Source organism: Calypte anna, chromosome 1, assembly GCF_003957555.1.
Source record: "Calypte anna isolate BGI_N300 chromosome 1, bCalAnn1_v1.p, whole genome shotgun sequence".
Classification (NCBI taxonomy): domain Eukaryota; kingdom Metazoa; phylum Chordata; class Aves; order Apodiformes; family Trochilidae; genus Calypte; species Calypte anna.
In genome coordinates, this window is record NC_044244.1 from 135,610,714 (window position 1) to 135,634,951 (window position 24,238).

Genomic DNA, 24,238 nt, shown 5'->3' on the forward strand with positions numbered 1-24,238 from the left:
CAGTCTTTGGGCAATATCATGCAGAAAAATTAAGTGAAAACAGAGGCAAGAGAGGTTAGAAAGAGTAGGGTAGATTTGGTCAGGCTAAAAAGTATTCACTACTGACATGTACATGATCTAGGCAAGCCAGTTAGGAGTGATTTGGAGGAGTGTTAATGACTGTTTCAATCCTCCTGTTTCACTGGGAATACTGTAAATTATAATTTTGTCAGGGAGAGGAGGGGAATGGTCTAGAGAGAACAATATTTCATTCACATATGCTGATATCAACATTATACCCTGACCTGCCTTCAGCAGAGGGGTGTTGGGGTTTATGTGCAAACGACATCTTCAGTATGGACATATACTCCTGAACCTTTGGAACATTTGTACCTAGTATTACTTCTTAAAGCAAACTTAGTAATGCCAGTCAAACCCACGGTATTCTTCCTTTATTATTAGCTGCCTGGCAGAAGATACCAACTTGACTTTAATTCCAGGAGAAAAAGGAACTGTATTTTCCCTTAGTACCAGTGGGAGGAAATCAGTGAAGGATCATTTGGGCAGCTTTTTTTGTCAGTTTGCTAGGAGATCATCAAGCCCATACACATCTTACATTCAACTGAGGAGACATCTCTTTGTCTCTAACACTTAATTCATGCAGCTGTAGTGGAAGAGCTCTGGTACCATCTCAGTGCATCTGTGAAGACAATGGGAGTGAGTATCTTCTCACATTTTCTGATTTAGTAGCTATAATTAAAGAGCCTGAGCGAAACAGGAGTTTCACACAGCCACAAGTTATGTAAAATACAAAATGGAAAAAAGGTTTCACAAGAATCTGTTTCACTTTTGAGCAACTCATGATGGTTTCCTGTGGCTCAGAAATCCAAATTTCCTGAACTTCAGTGAAAGCAGCTGCAGGCAGACCACAATAGTCTCATTTTTCTAGTTTCACTGTCAGCTAAATATAAACGATTCATCACGGGGATTTGTCTCATATCTCATTTCTTGATCTTCTGTCTGGCCTCTATTGGTGAGATATAGTATGTACATCTATACTATAGTCAAATGTAATGTATTTGTTGCTTATTACCTATCAAATAAAAAAATAATAGAGTTCAGTACTTGATGGCTTAAGGTATTTCTGAAAGGTAATCAAATAGATTCAGAGCTTATTGCTCTAACTCTTCTGACTGCTACCATAATTAAACCAGTTTCAGTGTTTTTGCTGGAGATTTTACTATGTGTTTACAAAACTGTTGCTGTTTGAAATTTTTTTACAATAGTGAAGGAATGTGGTACCATTAGAGAGGTTCCAAAACTATTTGGAATGCTGTATGAATATGATCTTTTAGAAACAACTGGGCAAATTCAGAAGTAACTGTGTCTGTGAGGAACTGTCAGTAGTTACTAGGAATACTCTGAATATCCCTAGAAAAGAGATCTCTTGAGGGACTTCATAATGCATTAAACCTAATTTCTGAATTTAAGCATTCATAACATTCAGCTGGGGACTTGAGCCTGAATATTTAGCTCAGATGTAATAGCAATGTCTTTATCTGTGTATAGTGGCTTAATATGTAGTATCTTGAGCATATTTACCTATGTAGTACTTAAGGAAGATACTGTCTGTGGGGACTTGCACCAAAAGTTGAGCAACAGGGAAGGTACTCGTGGTTTGGAACTGAAGACCTGGGAGAACCTCAGGATTGTCACTAGCTGCCAGCTGGAAATCAAATAATACAGCTCAAATACTAAAGGAGTGATGTCAGTGAAGTGAGACCTTGAGACCTGCAAAGCAGAGCCATGAGAAGAATCATGTGAAGGGATTCTAGAAAGTTTAAATTTTTTGGTAACATGAACAGGGGAAGGGAAAGGAGTGTTGTCAACAGGTGCATACAGAAAAAGAAAAAGCACTGGAAGAAAAAGCTGTGTAAGCTAAGGAGTAGTATTTACACAGGGACATGTGGCCAGGAATAAATTAACGATGGGCATTAAAGCCATTAAAACAGTAAGGTCTCCTATGGGAATAATGGGGAAACTATTCTGACCTACTTCTGTGCTTGAGCACAGTAAATTTCTGAAAGAAAAATACAATATTCATCCTTGTCAGTTTTATGTTGCTTGGCTTGCAGTAAGCAGACCAGCTGTGAGGGAAGGCAAGATGTGATTGCCATGGAATTTGAGGTGCTAGAGAATTCTAATTAACTGTTAAAGACTCTGAGAATTAAAAGATTTTCAAGGCCTGTGTTGTGAGTATTTGCTTTGCTCTTTCTCTGTCAGTAAGTGATCTATTCACATATTATTTGTGCTAAATAGTATCACCTTCCCTTAATTCACAGAATAGTGAGGTGGGGTGAGTTATCCCATTGCTTCATGAGAAGCCCTTGACTATATGCCTTTTCAGTGGCTGTAAAACCTGGTATACATATAGAGGTTTGTGTTTAGATACTGTTGAGACATCTCCTGTGACATCAGAACCAACACCACTGACAGTGTAGAAGATAATCAGAGCAGAATATTCCTTACCTACTCGGTGTTAATCATAGCTGTGCCGAAGAAGAAATAATGTGTAAATATGTCAAGCTGGGACAGTACCAGAATACTAAAGAGACATAATCCTCCTACCACTACAAAACTACACTGCATACACACTGAGATAGTGGATTTTCTCTTCTGTTTCTTGGCTGGCAAAATGCTAGGGCATAAGTGAGATGGAGAAGGTAAGATATGGACTGCCACCTTGACTTTCCACAGAAGTGGAAGGAACGATTTCCTGAAGCTGTAACATAATAAAATTTGCTAAATGTGAGGGTGAGTGAGTGAGGGGGGGGGAGGGGGAGGGAAGAGAGGGGAAGTAGGGGTGTATTCTGGAGTGGTTCATTCAACTTCTCTTTTATAAGCGTGCTGTAGCAGCAAAGGACAAATACGAACCTGGAAAGTACTTGTGTGAGGCTGCTTTTTTTTAGACTATACATTACTTTTACTTGTGTGAGGCTGCTTTTTTTTTTAGCCTACAAGTTACTTTTACAAAAGAGGAAAGGGTGAATTGGAGCAGAGGCTCAGCTGAATATTCGGTAGTGTTTGATAAGATCTTCATCCAGGGCAGGAACCAATATATCATGCCACTCATTTTCCTGGCATCATGGCTTTTAAAACAGAATGTGACTGGTGCTTCAGTTGTATTTCTAAGATCTGCTCTAACAGCTGGACTGATCTACTTAATTTTTTGATTGTGATAAATCCATTATTTGAAAAGTACAACTATTAGTACCTAAAATGAATGAAGTATATTTTGTATCTGTGAGATGCGTCTTTGGGAAAGAAGCATATTCTCTTTCTGATAGTCTGAGCAATGCCTTGAAAGCAGCATGGGCTTGACTTTATCCGTGTTGTATTCCGTAGTCCTTCAAGGGCTGAGAAATGTAAAATGCTTTTTCTTTTCCTAGTCAGTAAGGACACCTTCAAAAACTTATTATACTGAAGTCAACAGAGACACATTGAAGCTTTTTGTAACTTAGAAACCAAGCATATGTTTTGTATAGGGACAAAACATTGGAAATATTTTAGGAGACAGTTGCCAACAACACCCTCCCCCCCCCAAAAAAAAACAACCAACCCCAAACAAACAAAAAAAACCACCAAATAAATCAAACACCTTCCCCCCCCCCCCCCAAAAAACCCAAACCAAATCCAAAAAACCAACAACGCCCCCTACCAAAAAAAAAACCCAAAAACCAAAATAAAAACCCAAACAAAACCAAACAAAAAACCACAACCCCACCATATGCACTGGGGCACATGCTGAAGTGCCTCATCTACACAGTTTTAAAATACCTCCAGGCATGGTAACTCCACTAGCTCCCTGGGCAGCCTGTTCCAGTCCTTGACTACTCTTAGTAAAGAAATTCTTCCTCAGATCTAGTCACAACCTCCCCTGGTGCAGCTTCAGGCCATTTCCTCCAGCCCTATCATTATTTACTTGAGAGAAGAGGCCAACATCCTCCTCCCTGCAACCTCCTTTCAGGTAGTTGTACAGAGGAATAGGGTCTCACCTTAGCCTTCTTTTCTCCAAACTAAACATCTGCAATTCCCTCAGCCTCTCCAGACCTTTCACCAGCTTGGTTGCCCTTCCCTGAACTCACTCCAACACCTCACTCCACCTTCTTGCAGTGAGGAGCCCAGCACTGGACACAGTAATTAATACTGGTCATTGCATAAAGGAATGTGTATATAAACAGAGACAACATTGAAATCCCCTCTTGTACAGCAAAAAGGCCTTTTTTAGGGTCTTGTTGTGGAAATAGAGTAATTGATAAATTTGATTTAGTAGTTAGATTATAGTGTTGGTCAAAAGTTGGACTGGATGATCTTGAAGGTCTCTTCCAACTTAAACATTCTGTGAGTCTGTGACCCAATCTACAAGAAAAAGTGTGAACTTCACAGAAGAAAGTAAGATGCAAGTTGTACTGTTCTTGAAATAAGTCTGGAGAAAACTGATGGGCCTATGTATTTACATAACCTCCACAGAAAGAGCGAGAACTGGGGTCTGAATTAATGACAAGGTCCTCTCAGATGCTTTTATGTCACTGGAGCCACAGTGCAGCCTGTATTTTATTGGTTTTGCATCCATACAGAAAGCCTGGAAAAAGTGCTGGACAGTGTGGGACTGTTTATGCTGAAGTGTTCTGCCTGCCTACCAGGTGCAAGGGGAAAGTCAGGGATAGTGCAGGTACATCAGGGCTTCTCTACTTTTGCCAAAGCAGCATTTTTGGTAGCCAACAAGTTTTAACTGGGAGGAATCAGATAGAAAGTAATAATGTGTCTCAGCTTCCTTATAGTTCTCACTTACAATGGATGTGTGGGGCAGCTGAGGAGAGTAAGAACTTGGCTCTTAGAGTGAACATTATTCAGTATTGTGAAGAAGTGTGGTTTTCTTGTAGATTTCAGACATTACAGACTTTTTAAACTATGCAATAGCAGCATTTGGGCAGAAAAAAACCCCCAACCTTTTATTCATCCTCCTCATAAATGAAGCAAACCAAAAAGTCGAGTGCATTTTCACACACGGTGCAAATACAAGATTTTAGAACCCAAAAGCCTTTGGTCTTCTACTAGGGGTGATTTTGTTACCTACTCTTCTTACAAGAAAATAACCCAGAAATTTTGAATATAATGCAACTGAACTGCAAAAGGAAGAGATGATGACAGTGAGGTAGAGGAAATTCCTGTAAAGGAAACAGAACAGAGAGCAACACTCAAACTAACCACAGTTCTTACCATATAGCATAGAAAGCGCAGGTAAGATTTCCACATTTTAAAAATTTGTAATTATAGCTTTTAACTTGAGATTTTAGCCTTCCCGACCTCATCTGCTTGACAGGTAAATTGGTTTTACTGCCTTTGAATGTGCATTTTAAGGTAAACAAGTTTTAATTGCCTGGTCAAACAAAACAGTCTCAAAGTGGCTTCATTATGTTTGGGGCTTTTTTGCTTTATAGATATAATGGAGCTTCTGTGTGATTGTTACTAATCCTACTCCTAGAATCAGATAATTTTTGCCTTTCCATTGTTGTAAGTCTGATAGAAGATACAGGAATTGATAGTTCCGATGCTGAAGTGATTTAATCAGAATCAGAATCAGAATAGTAGATTGCATGATTGTGGCATACCACTCTTCACTAGATTTTAGAGATACGAAATTTGGTGCAGCTCTTGGAAATATCTTTTATTTCTTTTGTTTATATTTAATGTAAATACACACAAGATGTTATGAAATAGAGATTTTCTTGTGAGAGTCCCTTAGGAGCTGAAACATAGGCAAAAGGATACAGTTCTTCTTCTTCTGTCTTACATTTTTTTTACCACAGGAAATTATGTTGCAACCACATTAGTTTCCTTCGTGTAGAAGTTCATAATTAAATGGCATCCTAAATCCCTAGATTAAGGCTATGATAGTATGAGTGTGTATATGAAAGAAGGCAGAGGGACTCTTGATAATACCTTGTCCAGAGCAGAATGCTTTCTTTTTCTGTCAGATGCTAAGATAAAAAGAGTCACTGGACATATTGAGTCACTGAACCACCTTGAGTTTCCTGCAGTGCAAACAAAGCTGAATGGTCAGTTTAAGATTATCTTGTTTCAGGTATCCTGCTCTGTTGTGAATTTGTTTGTTTCTGCTGCGAATGTCGCTTCTCCTGTCAAGCACACTTGAGAGGTGACACTTGTCTGTTCCTAACACTACTGTATGTTTAAAGCAGTATAAAAACACAGAGTTTCTGAGGTTCTTTAATTAAAGTGTTATCAGTTAGCAAAAAAACTGGCAATGCTGTATTTTCCCGTGGCTAGCAAAAGACAACAGAAAATTAGGCAGATTTCTAAACAAATATATAACATTGATTGGTTAACCCTTCCTTTTACACTTCTTCCCCACTCGTGTTGACTTTATGAGCTTGAAGAGGACACTGTTAACATGGCAGTAAACTGGCGAGCAGTAAGATTACACATTGCTGGCATTATAAGTGCTCTGTAAATGGTCGCTTGATGTGATTTTGCTACACACAAGCCTGCATTTCCTTTGGTTACAAATGGTCAGTTGGAAAGCAAATGCTTCCAGCCCTCACTTGTGCCAGGTCAGGCACTCCTCAGGGAGCCTCTGATGGGGTTGATTGAAGGGGTCACCAGGAAGGACCAGAAGTGTCATGAGACATACTTGGCTCAGACTTTCAGGCTGATGTTAAAAGATGTACTGGTGATGACAGTTGGCAGCAGCTGCTCTGTAACAAAGCACAAGGATAGGTTAAGACGAATGAGTTATCCTACTCCACCTATCCTCCGAGTGTAAAAATAGATCATTTCGTTCACTTGCAAGGAATAGAGACAGGCTGAAGAGAATCATGACTAAACTTCTCCTCTCTACACATAATAGCTGCCTGAGAAAGTGCAGAGTGGGCGTTCTCTTCACTTCTTTTCTAGCTCAGTGTGCACTGGATGCTCTCTCAGTGCCTGCCAGTGTGAATCATGTCTGATGTGCATGAGGTGCCAAGACAAGAGACTAGCCTCTGCCTGACCTTCTCTCTTTTTGCCTTGAGCTGACTCAGTGTCTCTGTGGCAGCTGTACAAATGCAGAATCACTTTGTGGCCAAACCAGCAAAGAAAAAGGCTCATTGAGGTCCCAGCTGTTCAATGGGAATAGTAGCAAAGCTCATGGCTTTTACCCACCTTAATCCTGAATTGGGCATTCCATGCATGTCAATCATAGATATTGAGTATGTTCTTATTAAATACCCAAACTAAACCATGGCTGTTGAATATAGATGCTTCACAGCTTGCCATCCCTCTACTTCTGTGACTGAGAAGGCTGAGAAAGCTTCAGGACACAGATCAAACCTCTTAGTAGAAGAGGCAGAACCTTCATACGATAAGGTGTGGCACTTCTTGAATAGGATGCTGTAATATAGGGATCTGGGTGGAGCTGAGTGCTTTGTGGATCTGCTCCCAGATGCCCCAGGTGTTTCTGGACTCAGGTCACAGGTAGCACACCTGTAGGGTCACTCAAAGTGCAGCACAGCACTGTGGTGCAGATGCAAGGCCTAATGCTACAGATGCAGATAAGTCACAGAGAAGAAAGCTTTTTTACATTGCCCTGCTGATCCCAATGGACATCTTAGGTTATGTCTGTTCTAACTGGTAAAAAAACCCAATAGGAGCATGTCTCTTGGGTGAAAGAGTTATAACCAAAGACCTGGTGCCCACAAAGTAAATGTTTTGAGAGGTTTACTTCTGAACAGTTCTACCCCCACAGACCCAAATCCATTTGCAGCTGCAGTGCAGCTTCAGCTTTGGTTTAATCCCAAAGCAATCCAGTTTACACACTCCAGAATTGTTTACCACCAAGATACAGCAGAGCTCCATAGATTTTGAGATCAGTTAGTCCTTTCTCAGTCTGTTGCTGATAAGATACGAAATTCGTTGTCTTCTGTTTGGTATCTTATTTTTCATCTTAAGGGTTCCTCTTTTAACAGAAACAGCATCTGAAAGACATGTATTTCTACTCCAGATGTGGAGTTCTGCATTACAGCAGGTGTAATCTGAAAATCCATCTGTAAGCAAGTCCGTGAAAGATGTATGCAAAGAAACAGTTGCATGTTCTTGAAATACTCCTATCCTGCATTTGTGTGAAATAATACGAGCAGGAAAAGTGCTGCAAACCCTATTTTTAAAAAGCACAATATTTGGAAATGCTGCCCGTTGAGTTTTATAGAGCTACATAATAAAATATCTGATTTTCTGCCTTATTGGAGTAGTATTAAAAAAATGGTTTTCTCTTTTACAGAAACTGAGATGATTCCTAAAGAAAACATCTCAGATTGTCAACAAAAAGTGATAAAGAAAATAATGCTCACTTTGTGCTGGATCCGAGCATTGCTTGTCAGTGGGACGGAATTTAGAGAGATTAACTTGTCAGGTAAGGGTCTGGTTTGGTGAGGTTTGGAGTTTGTGGTGCTTTCTGACAGCTGATGAAAGTGGAGCTTCATTTTGCCATGCCTTCATGAGTTTTTCCTGCCTTTGTCTATGTTTGTGTCAGGAAAGCATCTGTTTCTAAGATTTCCGCAAGCTTTTTAAGTACTGATTATACAGGTTACCCCAAATATAATTCAAAAGTCAGTCCCCTAATGAAAAGAAAAAGGGCAAATGCAAGGGAGAATTTCTGAGAACTGAAGGGAGCAAATTAATTGCTTCTGTGACTCCCTGAAGTCTCCAGCAGCTGGTCCAAGCATCTTAAGAGGGAGAAGGAAGAGAAAAGTAAAGTGAGACCAATACAATATATCAAAGTCTTCCACCCACGCCAATCTATCTGGAGAAGCTTGATCCAATTTAGTTAACAGAGAGAAACCAAAACTGCAAAAAGTTTCCCAGGTGGGCAGGCGAGAAACCGATGATTTCATGCCCTCTCTCCTGCTGGTGTGAAGTCTTGCCCTACTTGTACAGGTTGCCACATCCTGGCAGGTAGGAGGGGTTATGCAGCAAGGCTGGCCAGCCTTGTGAGAATTCAGGGTTAGGATAGGTGACCACAGCTTTCAGAATCTAAAATTTTGTCTAATTTTACTGACAGTAAATTAAATGTAAGAGGGGAAAGATTTGGAAGCAGGGAGACAATATTGCCTGTCAACCTTACCCTAAGAAGGGTTTGTGACGGGCAGGCTCTGCTTCTTCAGGTTTATGTCAGTCCCTTCTCCATTAATATTAAGGCAGCCAGAAGACCTGAATCTGATTTTCTGTAGAGTTGGGGTTTAACAGGTTAGCAGCCATGTGAAAATCTTTGGTTCACTAAATCTCTTAGGTTACTTTCACATTAGGCTTTTGGAAAACGCCTAATAAACCTTTGGAAACCTAAGAATAAACTTTTGAGAACACTGGTAAATTCCATTTTTCAAGGAATGGAATTTATGGAAATGAATTCTCTAGTAGCCCACCAGCACTCAGTCACATAAAAAGTATTTAACACAAAGAAAAGTAAAGTTGTATTTGTTTATTATTATTATTTTTTAAATTATGACTGTGTGTTCTTTCAGGTGGTAGTGATATCCTATTGTCCTGCTTTTCTGCTTTTCAGGATGTTCCTATGCTGAACCCCAAATACGGTACCGTGCAATTAGTGATGAAGAATTCGTTTTACAATGCACTTTACCAGATAGTCCTGCTACACACATTTATGACAGCTCAGTTCTAAAACAACCTCAGGTGAAATGGTTCTGGCTCCAGAAAGACAAAGAGCTACCAAAGGCTATCAAGGAAAGCTCTAATCCTTCCCTCCAAGGGAATGCACTTTGGTTTAAACCAGTAAGAGAGACTGCTTCCGGAGTGTACATCTGTGTGATACGGTATGTAATGGAGCAATAGGCTTTAAATTTCTGCATAAGAATCTATTATTTTGGTTTGTGTATTAAATTGGTAACTGTTTTTTTCCTACATTACTCAGGGAAAAAATCCCATGTCTCAAAATTGTTCTGGAGGTTCAAACAAAGAAGGTGGCAAATTGCTCAGGTTATGACACAAATAGACTTTATCTTCTTGCTGCCAATGGGAATTCTATAACTTGTCCTGGGACAAAATGCTACAGGCATGTAAAAAAGTCAGATGTAACATGGTACAAGGTAAGAGTCAGTCTCTTGAGCATTCTGTGGTGGTGAAGCTGCCAGTGTTCTAGTTAATGCTCATGTGCCACAGTTTCTTCAACACTTTTTTGGCAGAGAGTACAACCTGATAACCTCAATCCAAAAGCAGAATCTTGGATTGAAATGTCTCTAATTAAGAGTTTTGAAAAAAATTGCCACACACAGAATATTATTCCATGTATATAAGCCTGGAGATACTTTCTCTTCAGTTAAGAAATGGAAGTGATTAAGAATCAAAATAATTTCTTTAAAAATATGACATATGTTAGAAATTTAAAATCATAAGATTTTTTTATCATTTTAAAATCTGAAAATGTTAAAGACGCTGAAGAAATGTGGCTTTGTTAGAAACAAAATTAATCTAGGGTTAATGTTTCAAACTGTTTTTATCAAGAATCCTGTTTTTAATGAAAAAAATTATTCCACAGAAATATAGTCAATTTACTCTTTTCAGATGACCACTAGAATTTTTTCCTGTTGTGGTTTTAACAATTGTAGTATGCAATCTAAGCCTGTATAAATGAGCAAATGAAAAGTGCTGAAGTTTCAATTGTGCATTTTAATACCTGGTATTGTTTGTATTATTTATTCTATGATGTAGAATTATGATCTAATCAAAGTTACTTCCCAACTTGATTTCCCAAGTAACTTCCCAACTTTAAACAGGCATACAACTACCTGAATCTTGATTTGAAACCCACTGAATTCAAAGAGATTATTTCATTTTTTCTTTAGTGAATTTTTTTCAGGGATTTGATTTAAGGAAAATTCTTAGTGATCTTTGAGAATACAAATACACTTAAAAATAGGGGTTTTCATCTTATTAAAAGTAGTGACTGTGTTGTCAATTTCAGGCAATCTAAAACTACAATTTACTTCTTATAAAGGAACATGAAAATGTTTTCAAAACAATTGATTTACAGAATAAAAAATAGCCAGACCTTTTTTTGTTGCTTTTTAGTAATAGGAGTTTAATTTACATGAGATTAATAATTTCAATCTTTTCATAGAAAGCATACATTTAAAATTATTTTTAAAAAAGACAATGGTATTCACATATTATAGACTACAATTTTTTGAAATATAACTGACAAACATCCTCAGGCTCCTAATACATGATTTTTAATTTTTTTCTTGACTTCTGTGGTATGAGTTTGGCTTAGTCCTACTGCCACGTCAATCCTATCCAAATAGCTTAAAATACAATTTAATAACAGCCACAGAAAAAAAAAAAAAAAAAGGGACTTCTAATTCCTTGATTTTCTTCAATTAGGATGGTCATCAGATAAAACCCAGGAAAAGCAGACAAAGCCTAAAGCTTAGGCATAATGAAATCTACCTGAATCCAACATATGATAAAGATGCGGGAACGTATGTGTGTGATTACACTTTCTATGAGAACACTACCAAGTGGACACTGAGAACAGCAGTAACAGCAGAAGTCATTGGTGAGTAATAGAATAAAATACCTGAAATGAACTATGTTTTCTTTATTCTTTCCTGCCCTATTTGTTCCTTTTGTTCTGGCTCATTTTCTGAGAAACTAAACCTTAATTAGCTACATGATCACGAAAGTCCTTTCCCAGCATACTGAGAACTTTTTGGGACACTGACTGTAAACTTCAATGGTCAGTAGCATACAATGCCATCATTTTCAAGATGTAATTCTACCTTGGATTTGTTTTAGTTCCTAACAGTAGGAATCAAATCTACCAAAAGGTTTAGATCTCATGGTCTGGGAGCAGAATTCATGAAACTCGAACTGGTGCCAATGTTCTCCATGTACTCTATGGGGAGTACTAGGAAGAAGGAATTCCTGGGTGGATTGTGTGGAGAAAAGCACTGTATTTCAATCTCACCTTTATCCCTGAAGTAGAGGATTATGTGAAAGTAGGAATTAGATAAAATTAATTGTTCCTTGTGGCATAGCTGCGACCTTCACTTGATTCACTTGGCAATGACAAGGAAGGTGATGTTGGTGAGATCAGATACCATCATCCACTCTTTAACAGTGGAGGAAAGAGGAGACCTGTGAGCAATTTAACCAACAAACAAGCCATTTGTTGCTACATGTGCTGCTTGTGTGAGAGCATTACTGCCTTCATGATCCGTTCTTTTAGGCTTTCTATGGATTATTAAATAAAACTGACCAGAATTCCATGGCTCAGTGATATGGCATGACCTTATATTCTTCTTCAAATAATTTTGACCTTTCCTGTAATATTTACTGTCCTCTGCTGCCCTTCAGGTGAAACTCAGATGTTACCTGTCAGGGTGCCATTGGTCAATGTCAATGCTATGCAAGGGAGCATGCTGGCAGCTCAGGATCAGGAGCAAGGGAGAATGTTTAGTTTACTAAAAGAGGGATATGGATATCTCCTTTCCTCCAGATACCTATGCTGTAAGAAAGCAGGCGCTGCAGCCAATCACAGGTCCCAGAGGAAAGCATAGCTGTGTCTATTCTGTATCCTGAGCTGGACAGACCCAGTCCAGCTATTTCTGTATGGAAACAGCACAGAACCTGTTCTCAACATCCTAGTGGAAAGTGGGCCACTCTGTGGAAGGGAGAAAAAGATCTAGGGACCAAAATAAAGGTATCAGGTGAAGCAACATGGTTCTATGGTCTAGTGACGGCAGCAGTCCTCTGAAAAAGCTGGTCTTTTTTTTTTTGCAGATGTTTCCTGTGTTTGACCAAGACATCATTGATAAAATACATATGCCCTATCAAGACAGGGACTGGAAATCTTGTCTCACTGACTTTTGAGACCTCTGTGTGCTAGGTTAAACTGTGTGATGCTCTTTCACTCTTTTCTCTGTCCATGTTATCACAGTATTTTCCAAGTAGACACAGACTAACTCTTCTTTTATTCTCATCTGGCTAAACCTGAGCTCATGCACTGTACTTCTCAGTTCTTTTCCCTCCCTCCAAAACACAGTCAGAAAAACACTTAAAGGGTGCCATGAATCTATATACTCCCTGTGAACCTTGTGTACATTTCTCTGCTGTGGCTTCGTTTAAAAAACAGAAAAACAAAACAGAAAAAAAAAGTAGCACCATTTCTTGTACAATGGGACTTTCCTAGCATATCAGAGGTGTGGTTTTTAGCCTTTTCAGACTGTTTTTCTGGTACCTGGGTAATTGCTTAGTAGAATGTATGAACTGTGGGTGTCATTAGCTGTGCCTTTTGGCAGCCCTTCCTTTGGAAAAAAAAAAAAAAAAAAAAAAAAAAAAGGAAAGAAAAGAAAAGAAAGGAAAGGAAAGGAAAGAAAGGAAAGGAAAGGAAAGGAAAGGAAAGGAAAGGAAAGGAAAAGAAAGGAAAGGAAAGGAAAGGGAAAGAAAGGAAAGGAAAGGAAAGGAAAGGAAAGAAAGGGAAGGGAAGTTAGAGTCAGGTGTCTGTGCTTCACATGTGCTTATTGAGCATGGAATGGGGCTTTGAAGGAAAGTGGTAGGAAGGGGTTTTGTAAGGAGAGTTTTAATATCTGAATCTGAAATAGCCTTAAATGCAGGCTTGATGCTGAGCTCCTCAGTTCATGAAAGATGGCAATACTAAGAGTAACTGAGACAGCAGGTCTTTAAGTAGCTAAATATGTTTTGTTGTCAAAACTCCCTGATCTGTGCACTCTTACGACACCTCAAGAATTGTAAACAAACCTCTTGGATTTAGGTCTCTAATTCTACCCACAATTTGAAAAAAAACCCAACTTCTACTAGATATTTTCTCTGGTCTTCTGCACTGATGATAGCATTACAGTTATAAACAGTATTCATGTTTATTGCAGCAAAAGACACCATCCATCCACCAAATCTCTTGTATCCCAAAGGTGTGGTCATACTCGAAGCAGAGCTTGGTAAGTTTCAATTCTTCATCTAAAAGTGAAAGACAATGTTCCAATGAGATTTTGGTGGATAGTGATAATCCTGATAAAGCAAAACAGTTTTGTTCTCTAGAAGTATGAAAACTTTATATAAACTGTGGGATTTTTTTATTGATATAGACATTTGTTGTTATTAAATGCAGCATCATGTGCTATAGGAGTACAAGGATATATAAGGGAAAAATATTCTGGTCACTTTCATGCAAGGTTTTCATGTGCTAACTTGTTCCAGGAAAGCCATTTGAATTGGAATGTCGTGTACAGTTTGGGTTTGAAAGAGTTTCTCCAATGAAGGTAACATGGAAAAGAAACAGCAAAGAAAATATAAATGACAACTTGAATCAGGAAACTAGGTAAGAAAAAGGCGAGCAGTCTGATTACTACTACAGTGAACAGCAGTAAAAATCTTTCTACAACAGCTTTGCTGCATGCATTTTATGGAAAAGACTCAAAAGGCTTTGCTCTTCAGCTTACAAATTTGTGTGTCTGTGTGCATGTGACAGGTATGTGCACTTCACATGAAGCACAGGTTCATGGCCAGAAAGTCAAGAACTCCAACTCTCCATGCAACCTTAGCTCTTCTTCCTAAAGCTTTAGCCCATGGACAGCTTCAACACAAATGATGTCCAGTTGCCTGCACTCGCATCAGCTGCTTTTGAGTGTTCCCTCTGCTGTGCCTTGCTAACAATAACCTGTCTTTAGAAGCCTTCTGCAAGTGGGGAATAAAGCAGGTCTGTAGAACAGCACAGTGGACATTGCCAGGGGTTTGGTTGCCTCAGATATTGGGGTGTGTTTATTGAGTCAGTCTGAGGACCTGAGGCATTGAATTTCAAGACACTTAACTTCAGGAGTCCTCACTGGCAAGAATTAAGCGGATGCTACAGAGAAGCAACATGTGGGGTAAAGGTTTCCTGTGACTTGATGACAACCCAAATAGTTACCATGCTTCCCTTTCCTTCCTGAACTTCCCTGACTTATTCACTTATTCCATGTTCAACTTGTGCAAGAAACATCGTGAAGGCTCTACAGGCAAGAGTGTCTTTCACTACTCAGCCCTTAGTCATCTTTATTGGAAAACTTTTATGTACAGTGGGGGAAGCAAAAGCCATGCTGTCACTGTTAAATTATTAAGAGGTGTCATCAGGGAAAAAATAAATGGTTATATGGCATATATGCACTCACTCATGAGGTAGATTGGAAATCAGATTTTCCTAACTTTTGAATGTTTAGCCTTATAATGTTCTTACTAAGTTTTTAGGGTTTTTTTTCTGTGCATACAATTTCTGTTTGTTTGTTTTGGAAAGATCCAGATAAAGAAAACATTCCCAGTAGACTTTCAGTTCAGGTTGAATCCTGACCCATTCTCAAGCCTCTGTATCTTGATTTAGCAGAAATAAGGCAGACTTCCATTTTGCAGTGTCAAGATGTGAGGTGCCTTTGGAACCACCTAGAGATGCCTGTATTTGTGGCTTTCAAAGAGAAACACTGAGACTCAGAAACCCTGGGTATTCTTGAGTGGTTGCAGACACAGATCTGTTCCCCACAACCCTCACTCAGGCCCAAAGAGATTCCTCTGATTCCTCTTCATGTCCTATACTTCTGTCCCTTATACCTGTCTTACTCTGTTTGCTTATCCTGTCCTTGGGCTTTCTATCCCTGTACAAAAGGATGTGCTACTCAATCTTTTTGGCCAGATAGTTTTTTCTTGGGGCTTCTTTGGGAAGTTTAATTTCCCTGCATTTCTGCAAAGGGAATATTTTACATCTTAGAAAAACACTAATAATCTTATAGAGGGAGGAGCTATATATTTAAAACTAGGCAAGTGTTTAAGTATTCTGTGGTTTTGATGAATTAAGAATAATGCTTCCAATCTGCAGATTGTTAGCATTTTCTTACAGTGTAAAAAAACCACAAAAAAACCAAACCAATTTCCAAACCAGATTATTTTATCGTTGTTAGAAGTTCAAGCTGAAAGCCTTTCTTTTTATTTAAGACCTTTGGGGATTGAGTGATTGAACTGCAAATGTATGATAGCATTTTTTTTTCACTTTTTTTTTTTTTTTAGTATATATCTAAAAGGTTTAGAGGGGCACACACTTCGTCATGTCGCAAAACTGAAGGAAGTTACTGAAAGGGACCTCAGCAGTAACTTCACTTGCTTTGCTGAGAATTCAGTGGGGAATGCCACTGCTGTGATCCAGCTGAAAAGAAAGCAGAGAGGTAAAACAGTTGATGGATAACTACTTGCCCTTGAAGAGACATTTCAATTATTTGCTTCTACAAATTCATTCCCCATTGACACTGGCTTTTTAACAAGTTGCCGAAATGTCTTGAAGCTGGATGGGAAGAGTTTGATTTGTCAGATGCCTAGCAAGGCACATTATTCTGAGGACTACTCAGAATGATGGGGCTATATGGGGACTTAATGGAGGCAGATGGGCCAAGCAGAAGCTGGAGACTAACTGGGAGGAAGGGGAGAATAAGATCTCTGAACATTAATAGACAATCTACTACACTGAACCAGAGCAGTTGCTAGAAGCAGTAGTATTCCTTTGTTTTCATAGGATACTTCTGTTTTTTCCCCCCAGTCCTTAGCATGCATGTTTCTGAGAAGTTACCATAACTGATATGACTGTGATAGCCTTTTAAGCAAAGGCCAAAAGTAGAATCAGTATGGAATCTAAACTGTTGAACCATAGTTGATGGTGGAGATTCATAGCTAGAGTGGTACAGGAAGGGTCCAGCAGGGTTAAATGTGTTCTGATGTGGCTTTTTCTTTTCAATAGATGACTACTTTCATCCCTGCTGGGTGTACAACAAATTATTTTCTCTGGGCCTTGCACCACAGATTGGCTTTTCAGTCCAGCAAGAGGATACCATTCAAAAAAGATCCCTCATGCTAGGCTGAAATTCTGTGTTAAAGTTTGCAGCTAGATGAATTCTTGACTTCCCAAAATTTTGCCAGTGGGACAAGAATGATGACTGTGAGATTGTTTGCCCTCATTTCTGAGCTGAGTTTTCATCTAAGTGTGAATATTGTTTCGGAAAGTTTGATTTACAATAAACCCCTTTTCTTTCTACAGTGTTTCTCTTATATATACTCTGCAGTGCCATTTCTTGTCTATTTTCATTCCTTTTGTGCACTGCTTTTATTTACCATCACTGGATTGAAATAGTGCTGATGTACCGAAGTTATCTGGTCCATGATGAAACTACAGGAGGTAAGAAACATGGAATACTACTAACTTTCTCCAGTTTTTCTATTGCCTTTTGCCACGTGGGTTAATCTAGTGTCTATTAATCATTTCATTAAATTCTCTTAAAGACACTGTTCCTCTTGAGCCCATACAAAAGCTGTTAAAACTAACAAGATCCTCAGTAAATTCCAATGGAAAAAAAGCCAGGCAGAGTGGAGTAAATGTCACAGTCAGCCTTTTACCAGATCCCTATTTTACCAATAGAAGTTGAATTTAGAATATGAGGAAACAATTTTGGCAGGGAATAATAGAACACCTTCAACATTTTAACCTCATTCTCCCAAACTGTTCAACAGCACCTGTGGAGAAGAATCAAATACCTTTGTAGAACTAAGTGAAGGACTCCAGAATCTGTTGTATTTTTCACTTGAGGCCAAATAATTTCTCAGAAGAATAAATAAAGGAAGGGAATAAAACTGTATAGTGCATCAGCTGAGAGGTTTACATTTGGGAAATACTCATAACCTCTTTCTAAACATTATGTTGGCCATCTTGACATTTACACCAAAGTGACCAGCTTCTGGTATTTCACATCTCCTTAGCTGCATCATACCATCATCATCAACTAAATGAACTTCCAACATAGTCAGCAGTATAAAAATGTATTAGAAATGACTGCCTATTTCAAATAACTTAATATATATTTTTCTTTCAGGGGTTGAAAAACAATCTGATAGCGTGTGCCCAAGGAATTTTTTGTAAAATTATTGAATCTTGATGCAGTTTGAGATATAAATGACTAGGCCTGTTTTTGTGTTTGCCTGCGTATATGTAGATTATGTTTGTGAAATAACTGTATTTAGATATCTATAAATAGACACACAACAAGACAATTAAATACCCTTTTGGGTATTTTTGTGAGCCCTAAGGCAGCTCGCAAAAGCGATTTGGGAAATCACTCAAAAATTCCCCTCTATTAGGTAACATTAATTTAAGAACTCTGGAAAGTCCCTTAGAACACACCTCATATGTCAGTAGGACAAAGACAGATCTGCTGATATCTGCACTTTGAAGTTGAAGACACTGTTGGGTTCCATGGTGGGAGCCTCTTTTCTCTCACCTACCACATGCACACAGAACCATTTGCAGGATGGGGGCGTGGAGTGTGCAGAACAACTGTGCCTTCTTCCCTACCTTCCATCTTGGCACAGAATCAGAGAATTGCAGAATTCCACAATTCAGGGACCTCTGGGACTTGTCTTATCCCCCACCCTACTCAAATCAAAGCCAGCCTAGTCCAGGTTGCTGAGGACCTTGTGGACAGAGAACCCTCAAATTTTCTGCACAATGTGGTCCAGTGTTTGACCACTCTCACAGTGCAAACTTTTCACTAACATCTAATGGGAATTACCTCTATTGCATCTTGTGTCTGTTGCTGTCTCTCCTATCACAGTGAGCCTCAAGGAAGAAACTGTCTCCATCATCTCTGTACCCTCCCATTTGGTAGTAGAAGTCAGCAGTAAGGACACCTCTTTTCTCATTCCTCTCTAACCCTTGGGCTTCCTCCTTAGCCTTTTCAGATATACATCTTTAAAATCTTGCCTTCTTCCAGAAGGAGGAGGCAACAGTGCAGAAGCTGTGACACCAACATTGGGAAATATAAAAAAATCCCTTTCTGAATATTATGTTTGCCATCTAGACATTTACACCAAACTAGCATTTATAGACCATGTATGTAGTCACTTTTCTTAACTCAGGTATTCTTGTTTTCCTATACTTTTGGCATCTTAAATGTTTGTGTCAAAAGTTCCTCAGGTTGTAACTGTCCTTCTGTACTATTTTGGAGAAAAGAACAATTCCTAGTGATGCTTACTGTGTATTTCTTTTAAACTTGCTATTGTAATACTAATATTATATTATAATATTATAAAAGATATTATGATACTATAATTTTAATTGTAATATTATGAAAGAAAATGGTGATGTACTTATAAATTGTTGCTAGCAAGATTGTAGTGACCTCTGTAGGTGAAATAAGGAATATCTAGCTTATAGTTCTGTTAATTAAAAACTATTTTAAAAGGACCTTCAATTCAGGATGTAGCCTAATTGAAATTGACCTGCACCAGTCTAGCGATCCTTTGTCTCATCTTCAATTCCCACACTAGTGCTGCATACCTGCTGTTGGTGATTAGCTCTTGTGGGCCTACATTGACTCATCTTGACAGAAAAATAACTCAGCAAAAGACAGTGAGTAGCTAGCAAAGTGAATCAGCTTCCTCCCTTACCACAAGAACTTCTGCACCAGTAGAAGGAAGTGGTGAAACTGTGTGGCCAGGACTGGAGGGAAGGGGCAGAGATGTAACGTGTGTTGTCTCATCACACCCTTCTCCTCCGAACTTATTTGTCAAGCCTGTGTTTTGTTTTGATGACACACTTTGTGCTGCATACTGGTTCTGAATGTAGGTATTCAACCCCAGCTCATTAATGTCTTTAGTTTTCTGTAATTCCTTTGCTGCCTGGAATCCATATGGGCCCTTCTAGGTCCTGTGGGAGCCTGATGGCTCTAGCTCAGATTTGTGATTCTAATCTGACATCTAGAGATAGAAATCAGGAGGGTAACACTGAGGCACGAGGCAATACTCATTACCACTACTCAGGTATCTCAGTTCCCATGCTGTGAAGATGCTCTGATGCAGTCAGTATGATTAAATCCATCAGCTCCCTCTACGGCAGCACCCTGCAGTAAGACCCTATGTTAAACAGCTGAATTTATTTCTGCTTTCTTTTACCTGTATCAAAATATGATACAATTCAGATGAATAGACAGTAGATTCATAGGTCATCTGGGCTGCCTGAGAATGTTCTGCCATTTCAAAAGATTTCTGTCTCCAAAGATCCACCAACAAATTTGGCACTCCCATCAATCTTAGGACACCTTAGATGGCATCAACCAACCTCATATGGTGAACTGGACTGAGTCTACTCTGCCTTTTCCTTTTAACCCTTTTGTTTTCCTTCCTCCTCTCTCAAGCATAGTTCAAATTTTATTCAGCAAATTCAAAATGTGCCTAACTCAGGTCATTGGTACAAGGGTGTTTCAAAGCTGAGAAAACTTCTTCATATGTTTTTCATCTGTGCCTTACAAATATATTATTTCAATAAAGCTGAAATGGAGTTCAGGAACTGGTCAGTACTTGGTGCTTGAGCTGGTACCTGGATCAGACTTAGGCTTTGCTACATTCACCAGACAGTCTGATTAGAAATATTACAGTATATGAAAACAGCAAGCTGAATACTTAAGAACACTGTTCCTTTAAAATTCACTATATTTTCAAAATAAGTTGGGCATTGATGAATATCTTTGCCTAATCTAATCAGCCTAATATCTAATCAGCATTTGGGCAAATGAATGAAAATATGAGGAATCATGGGTTCTGTCACAAAGGGCCAGATCTTCCACAGGTGAAAACTGGACCATGTTTGTGAAAATACAGAAGAATACCTAATTTAAACTTCCTTGCATCTGTAGCTTCCTCATTTGCTTAGGTAGTGTATGTCTATCAAATTTGCAAGACGATGAGCAATAAGATTTACTTAATGTAACTGGAAGGCTATACTTACACAGATGATAATTTTATATATATATTTATATATATATGAATATATATACTTCTACAGATGATAATTTTGCTTTGTCTGCAAAGATATAATATATAAATATATATATATAAAAATATATATATAAGTAGATATATATATCTATTTATATATATATATAAGTAGATATATATATCTATTTATATATATATATAAATAGATATATATAAATAAATATATAAATAGATATAATTTCAAACATCATTAAGAAATCTGCTGAATATTTCAGGGAGATCTGATTTATACAGTGTTATTTATTTGTTTATTTCAGATGGTAAAGAATTTGATGCATTTGTGTCCTATGCAAAACTAGACTCTTGTGAAAGTGAAAGTGACTCTACTTTAATTAGTGAGGAAAAATTTGCCTTGGAGCTTCTTCCAGATATGTTGGAAAAGAAATATGGGTACAAGTTATGTATTCTTGAAAGAGATATTCTTCCAGGAGGAGGTAAGATCCTTGCAAATGGTAGAAAATCTTCAGGGTTTATAAAATTTTCACTTTCCAGAAAACCTTATGCATCAGATCATCAAATGCTGTATTTTGGTACTGGGGTTTCATCTTAAATCTCATCATGTTTTGATGTTTATATCTGTCCCCTGCACCTGAGGCATATGTACATTTGAATGAGGTCTCTGGGAGCTTCCAGACTGAGGCAAAGCTGCTTTTCCAAGAATTTCCTTGCAAGCAGACTCTGAAAAGGAGACCCTGAAAAGAAGACCCCAACTGAAAAGTAGTAACTTTCCAAGCAACTTTAATCAGTACTACCTGCAATATTTAGAAAGGCCTCAGTAGCTGCCCCTGGAAGAGACAAAGAACCAAGAGTCTTGTGAGGCTCTGTCTATGTAGCAACAAGGTGTGTTGAGGTCTCAGCTGTGTCCTCCACCTCCTGAGCAGCAAGTTGTGTTCTCCAGCCTGTATAAGAATGGTTGTGGCACCCTCTGATAGCAAACACATCTCTAGGGCCCAAAAAATAGTCAAAGGGATGGAACTCCTCTCCTACAATTGAACACTGTGACATTTACAGGGGTAAATGGTTTTAAATTAAAAGACAGTAGACTCAGACTAGAAATAAGGGAGAAATTTTTTATGTTGGGGGTGGTAAAACACTGGAACATGCTGCCCAGAGAGGTGATAGAAGTCCCAATCCTGGAAACCTTCAAGGTCAGGGTGGATGGGGCTTTGAGTAACTTAATCTAGTTAAAGGTGTCCCTGCTCACTGTAGGGGGCCGGACTAAATAAGTTTTAAAGGTCAACCCCACCATCACGCTATGATTCCATGTTTCTATGTTTGTTCAGCATCCTTATTTTTGATTTTCCTGATTTCTTGGTTTCACCTGTTGATAAAGGACCTGATAAGATAAAAAGTCCATTATAGAATGTAGTAATGGCCACTTTTTTTTCTCCAGCATACACAGATGAAGTTGTTTTGGCTATTAAGCAAAGCAGACGAGCAATAATTATTTTAAGCCCAGCTTATGTCAGTGGACCAAGCATCTTTGAACTGCAGGCAGCAGTCAACTGTGCACTGGAAGACAAAAAGATCAAACTGGTATTAATAAAGTTCCAGGCTTTCCAAGAGCCAGACACTTTGCCTCCAGTAGTGAAGAAATCTCTTCGGATTTTACCAGTCATTACCTGGAAGTCTTCCTTTTCTTCTGCTCCAAACAAGAAATTCTGGAAATATATGCATTACCACATGCCAATAAAGACTACTAAGATGCTGAGGACTTGCAGCCTAAAGGGCTTTTTCCAAAGGTTATTCAGCCTGGTGTATCGATAGCAGAAATTTCACAGCAGGCTCAGGAATGGTGGCAGTGTCATAAAAGACTCCATGATGTGACCACTGCAGACTGTCACTGCAGTCAGCAATAGCTGACTCCAAATTGGTGAGAAGGACTGCAGCGTGACAGTGCTGCAGCACCACAAGAAGGTTCCGTGGCACGGCGTACATCTGTAAATGTGAGCTATGTTTCATAAATTATTATTTTTATAATCCTTTGCTGTGATGTCAAGACATACATGTGAATGTTTTGTTCTTTGCACTATGTTTCTTCTGGAATATTTTTTGTCCTTGTTTTCTAGAAAAAGATTTAAAAAGGGGACTCCAAAGGAAGCTTTCAGTTTAATTTTTCTTGTGCAGTCCAGTGGGACTAATCCAAACTCATTTAACATCAGTTACCTCCTCCTGTGGGAGCCCTGAAGAAGCACCATGGGATTGTGCTGCAACTAGGTATTGCTGAAGAGGTTGAGAAAAGAAGGAACACTCTGTCAGGGTTTATCTCAGGCATCTCCATCCTTCCTGAAAGGGGAGAAAACATTCCTACCAGTCATTAAACTTTTCACACTTGGAGACACCTGAACATTGCTGATTCTCTTTGGTGCTACTCACTCATGGGTCCCTCTGAACCTGTTGGTATTAGGGGTGTGTTGAAGTTGTAAATCAAAGTCCTGGTTGTCATAGCTATTAGACTTTTAGGGACTCTAAAGTCTTTCCTTTGGCTGATAACTCTCCAGAGTTCAGACACCTTATTCTCAATCCATCTTGCAGTCAGTGTGTGTATGGCTGTAAGTTAAGTGAAATTCAGTAAGTGCTTAGTGTTAAGAAAATTTGACTAAGAGAGGCACAGATATGGTGCACTGCTGACTTCATTTGGCCTTCAGGTTCACAAATCCTTGTTTTATAATGCAGATTGAATAGGTCATCTGCCAGGTTCTTTATTGGAAATGGACTTCAAGAAATATTGATGTTGATGGGACCAGTATACTGAGACAAAGAGCTACTCTTTTGCAAACAACTCTTTTGCAAGCCTGCTGAGCATTATCTACATGGTTTTGCATTGGATTTAAAACCTTCAGTGGGAAGTATGGGGGTGGTACCATGGAGCAGAAGCACAAGATAGTGTCTTATGTAGAAACATCATCATGTAGAAACACAGTACACTTGGACACTGCACTTGCACCTGCCTGGGGGATGTAGCTCAGATCACAATAAGCTTTTGAAGCAGATTTCCCAGTTGTCACCACTTGCTGGCTTTTAATTTGCACTACAGATCATCACAGATGCATGCTCTGGATCCCTTTCCACAGAAAGCCAAGTGCAAGTTATTCTCCATACATGAAGGGACTTTCAGTCTGTGGAACCAGGTAACTTGTAGGAATCCCCTCCCAAACACATGCCACATGGATGTGGTGTCCTCAGCACTAGTTATTCTGGGGTATATCTCTTTTCTCACCAGTCTGCACTGTTCTGCAACATAACCAAATCAGTGGGCAATTTGAATAATTTTTAGTAAATTAAATTTACTTCCTTTGAATGTTTGTAGTGCAGGCTTTATCAGCTTCTAAAA

The 24,238-nt window shown here is 38.8% G+C and overlaps 1 protein-coding gene across 1 annotated transcript; it reads left to right on the forward strand.

Annotated features, from left to right (window-relative positions):
• The first annotated feature begins 8,322 nt into the window (after positions 1–8,322).
• Positions 8,323–22,671, forward strand: IL18RAP (interleukin 18 receptor accessory protein). The gene is made up of 10 exons (XM_008498106.2): positions 8,323–8,446; positions 9,596–9,863; positions 9,962–10,136; positions 11,431–11,605; positions 13,938–14,006; positions 14,266–14,386; positions 16,099–16,253; positions 17,117–17,254; positions 21,162–21,338; positions 22,298–22,671. Exons 1-10 carry the CDS (start codon positions 8,323–8,325, stop codon positions 22,669–22,671), a joined length of 1,776 nt encoding a protein of 591 aa, XP_008496328.2.
• Positions 22,672–24,238: the final 1,567 nt, after the last annotated feature.

Coding starts and splice junctions, on each gene's coding strand:
- IL18RAP (XM_008498106.2), top strand. CDS start 8,323: ATGATTCCTAAAGAAAACATCTCAGATTGTCAACAAAAAGTGATAAAG. Junction 8,447..9,595: donor TAGAGAGATTAACTTGTCAG/GTAAGGGTCTGG, acceptor TCTGCTTTTCAG/GATGTTCCTATGCTGAACCC. Junction 16,254..17,116: donor GCTGAAAAGAAAGCAGAGAG/GTAAAACAGTTG, acceptor TTCTTTCTACAG/TGTTTCTCTTATATATACTC.